This window comes from Myotis davidii, unplaced genomic scaffold, assembly GCF_000327345.1.
Source record: "Myotis davidii unplaced genomic scaffold, ASM32734v1 scaffold93, whole genome shotgun sequence".
NCBI lineage: Eukaryota > Metazoa > Chordata > Mammalia > Chiroptera > Vespertilionidae > Myotis > Myotis davidii.
In genome coordinates, this window is record NW_006292095.1 from 10,261,435 (window position 1) to 10,265,750 (window position 4,316).

At 38.5% G+C, this 4,316-nt stretch overlaps 1 protein-coding gene across 3 annotated transcripts in view; it reads right to left on the minus strand.

Annotated features, from left to right (window-relative positions):
* The window catches only part of WRN (Werner syndrome RecQ like helicase), a 153,308-nt gene that overhangs the window by 103,155 nt on the left and 45,837 nt on the right, over window positions 1-4,316 (minus strand). For all 3 annotated transcript variants that reach the window (XM_015565251.1, XM_015565250.1, XM_015565249.1), the window contains 2 exons: window positions 2,139-2,255; window positions 1,053-1,165 (listed from right to left, as the gene is read on the minus strand). In XM_015565251.1, coding sequence (XP_015420737.1) covers window positions 1,053-1,165; window positions 2,139-2,231 — 206 coding nt within the window. In that variant the 5' untranslated portion in view covers window positions 2,232-2,255. The remainder of the gene's footprint in view (window positions 1-1,052; window positions 1,166-2,138; window positions 2,256-4,316) is intronic.

Sequence of the window (4,316 nt, forward strand, 5' to 3'; positions counted from 1 at the left end):
TCATAGCCTTACCAAGCTAAAGAATGCTGGTATGCCTGGCCAGCGTGGCTCAGTGGTTGAGCGTTGACCTATGAACCAGGAGGTTATGGTTCGATTCCCAGTCAGGGCACGTGCCCGGGTTACAGTCTTGATCCCCAGTAGGGGGCATGCAAGAGGCAACCAATCCGTGATTCTCTGTCATCACTGATCTTTCTTTCTCTCCCTCTCCCTTTCTCTCTGAAATCAGTAAATCTATATGTAAAACACGAAAGAATAGTCATGGCACAGTAAAGTAGAGCCTTGAGTCTATGCAATCCTATATAATAAAAGGCTAATATGCAAATTGACCAAACAGCGGAACCATGGGTCGCTGTGATGTGCACTGACCACCATGGTGTAGATGCTCAATGCAGGAGCTGCCCCCTGGTGGTCAGTGTGCTCCCACTGGGGGAGTGCCACTCAGCCAGAAGCCAGGCTCACAGCTGGAGAGTGCGGTGGTGGGGGCAGGAGTCTCTCCCGCCTCCATGGCAACACTAAGGATGTCTGAATGCCAGCTTAGGCCCATGGCAAGTGGGCCTAAGCCATAAGTCGGACATCCCCCAAGTGCTCTCGGACTGCGAGAGGGGACAGGCCAGGCTGAGGGATTTCCTCCCCCTGCCCCAGAGTGCATGAATTTCGTGCACCGGGCCTCTACTTTTCCTAGAATATAAAGGGGCACTTGGAATTTGAATAATTCTTGCATTTTTTTCCTGAGCTGGAGAATGAAACATAATATATTCAGTTCAAGGGTCCCAGGTTCGATTCCGGTCAAGGGCATGTACCTTGGTTGCGGGCACATCCCCAGTAGGGAGTGTGCAGAAGGCAGCTTATTGATGTTTCTCTCTCATCGATGTTTCTAACTCTCTATCCCTCACCCTTCCTCTCTGTAAAAAATCAATAAAATATATTAAAATAATAATAATAATTATCCATTGAACACACCTCAACTGCAAAACTCAGTATACTTCAAATATTACATTAGTAATCTTCTAAGGTCCAAATTCCAATGAAACTAGGAAATTCAAGTCTCTTACCTAATATCTTCTGATAGGAAAGAACAATCATTAGGTTCATAACTGTACACAATGGATCCAGTGAATTCTAAGTAGGGGAGGTCATCTTCAAAAACACTCTTCTGAACAGATGCCTTGAGTTAAACAAAATGGCGAAAAGGTGCAAATAAAGTTCACATTAAATAATAAATGTTCATTGAAATAACAAAGCTCCTTGAAACATTCAAATTATAGTTCTAAGTTTTAATAACTAATATTTTATAGCTTAATGAAGTCATAAAGACAATGTAACAAAGATAAAGCCATCCACTGCACAGTTATTTTTCTAGCAAATGTATTTGCAAACTTCTAATGCCATTTTCATAAAAACATTTATTTTATTGTTTTTTTCCCTGTAATTATATTAGTACTAGAGGTCCAGTGCATGAACTCGTGCACTGGTGGGGTCCCTCATCCTGGCCGGCGATTGGGGCTGATTGAGACTGTCTCGCCCAGTCCCAATCAGGCCGATGGGGGCCGGCCAACTGGGGAGGGACCGTAGGAGGGCTCCAGGGTGTGTCCAGCCCTCTAGCCCAGTCCCAACCGGCTGGACCCCAGCAGGAAGCTAACCTACCGGTTGGACCCCAATAGGAAGCTAACCTACCGGTTGGAGTTCTACCCCCTGGTGGTCAATGTGCATCATAGCAGTCGACCAAACAGTCGACATTTAGCATATTTTATTATATAGAATTCACGATGTAATAATGCTGCCAATAAAATGCTAAAGACTGGTTGGTGGTTCTTAAATCTATGAGGACCTAAATTTGCTCAATCATAAAAATTCAGCAAAGTGAATACTGTCTAAATTATATGAATTGCAACAAACTAGTTAGGTCAACCATGCAAACTAGATAAAAAAGGAAAGTACAGAGTAAGAATTCCCATTTTGTAAACCCAAGTGAAAGGTAATCCCATTCACTCAATCAATGACTAGATTCTTGTTCATTTACACAATAGCTACTCTAACTTAAATAATGACCTGAAGTTTAAAAAAGGACTGACTGACTCATTTTACAGTCAAGTTTACATAAATTTCCCATCTGAAGGAAAAATTGATGAATTACATACCTTTCCTTCTTCTACAGCACACCTCTTATTCTGCATAGACATCCATCCAGGAAGTTTCCGCTGCTGTAGAGTTTCCAATTGTTTTTCATTCATCTTTAAAAGGTTTTGCTGCAAAACCTGAAAAACAATTACTTAGTGAATAAATACAATCTTGGAAGAAAACTCAGAGTGAGGCCTGTCGCTATTACTAAAGAACCAAACAACACACATGTAGAGTCAGTTATAGCATCTGGGCCCGAATCAAAAAAAAAAAAAAGAAAGAAAAAGAAACAGATTCAATGTGCCAGATCTAATAACTATATGTTTGGCATTTCTTCTTTTTAAAATAAAGTGAGCTGGTTTAACTGACTTCTTAAAGTTCTAGCAATTTCAAAATCCTATTCTATGATTTTGATCCTTTCAAAGTATAATCTTTATCTCATTAACAATGAGAATCCCTGTGTGTATAAATTGCTATGAATTTTTTGACATCTTCAATTTTCTTATTAACTGACTTAAGATCTAAGTAAACTCAGCAAAAATATTTGTTCACAGGTCTACTTGAAAAGGAATTTTGAGACAAATAACAGTTTTTCTATATTAAGGTTTTTTCTTTCTTCTCCTTTTTTTTTTTTTTTTTTTTTTTTTGGCTCTAGGCCTAGCAAGTGAATAAGTTTCCCTAAGAATAAAAGTTTCCTAAAGGATATTTTTTAAAAACGTGTTACTAGCATTGAGGTATTTCCTCAATGTAAGTTGAACATCAAGAATGGTTATAGAAAACAATGAATAAGAGAACCATACATATTCACTTTGTTAAAGGTAAAATGGATCCATACCATCATGTGACTTATTCTAAATCGAAGCAGCCTTAGTTCTTAATAAAATTTTCAAGTCCCAACCATTTCAAATTTCTATTAAAGGGGCAGCAGCTCTGAACATACATTTACAGATTCTTATGATGAAATATGAGATTTGAAATAAAACAACTATGTATTATTTAGGGATAGCCTGTCATCCTTATTGATATTTAGCAATATAAACTCTGAAGAAATTAAACAATCTAACAAGTATCCATTTTAATTGCTCATTTTCCCAAGCATAAACCCCAAAACTGAAAATATTAAAAATTTATGGAAGGAAAATTTTAAAGATTACTTTAGCAAAATTTTCCTTATAGAACAAACTCCACCACTCTCATGCATTGGGAGGGAAAGGGTTAATAGCAGGCTAGTAACTCACACTCCCTACAAGGCAAAGAAGGAATAAAAGACCACAACCAGGCCAGGCCTGTTAGAATATGATCCTGATAAGCCAAGGTTGCAGTTAGATTTTAGGTCAGGACATATATAAAAATCAACCAGTGAATGCATAAATAAGTGGAATAACAATTCAATCAATCTCAATCTCTCCCAATCTCTCTCTCTCTCTCTCTCTCTCTCTCTCTCTCTTTCCTCTCATCAATAAATTTAAAAAATAAGGAACTTCAACCAGGATCCTAATAAACAAAGAGTACCTACCTAGAGAGTCAAGTAAGCTGTGTAATTACGAAAAGAAAAAAGAGCCCTGGCCAGTGTGTTCAGTAATTAGAATGAGGGCCGATCAGTGGAGGGTAACAAGTTCCACTCCCAATCAAGGGCACATACCTGGGTTGCAGGTTTAATCCTCACCACAGTAGGTCAGGGAAGCAACCAATCCATGTGTCTCTCTTCTCTCTCACCTCTCTCTCTCTCCCTCTCGTCCTCTCTCCCTCCTTCCCTCCCCATCCCATTATCCCTCACTCACTCCCACCCGCATTCCTACTTTAAAAATCAACAGAAAAAATATCCTTGGGTTTGGATTAACAACAACAACACAGGAGATCCCAAAACCTAAGTAACTTCCTTTGTGCAATTTTTTTGCACACATTGCTCAAAACTATTACAAAATCATAACATATCCTAATGCAGAAGAAAAGAACATTTCTGGAATCTGTGTCTAACCGCTGGGGTTCCTCCAGAAAAAAGGAATATTCCATCTGTACTTGGTGCTTTCCTGTATTCTTTGATCATTAGCAAAGTTTGGTGTTGGGTAAAATCTATGATTCACTGAATCAGAATTGACAACTCAAGTCTTGAGTGTTACCATATGAATTATATGTAATAAGATAAAATATGTAAAAATGTATATGCTTTACTCACTGCAAAACATTATACAAATGTT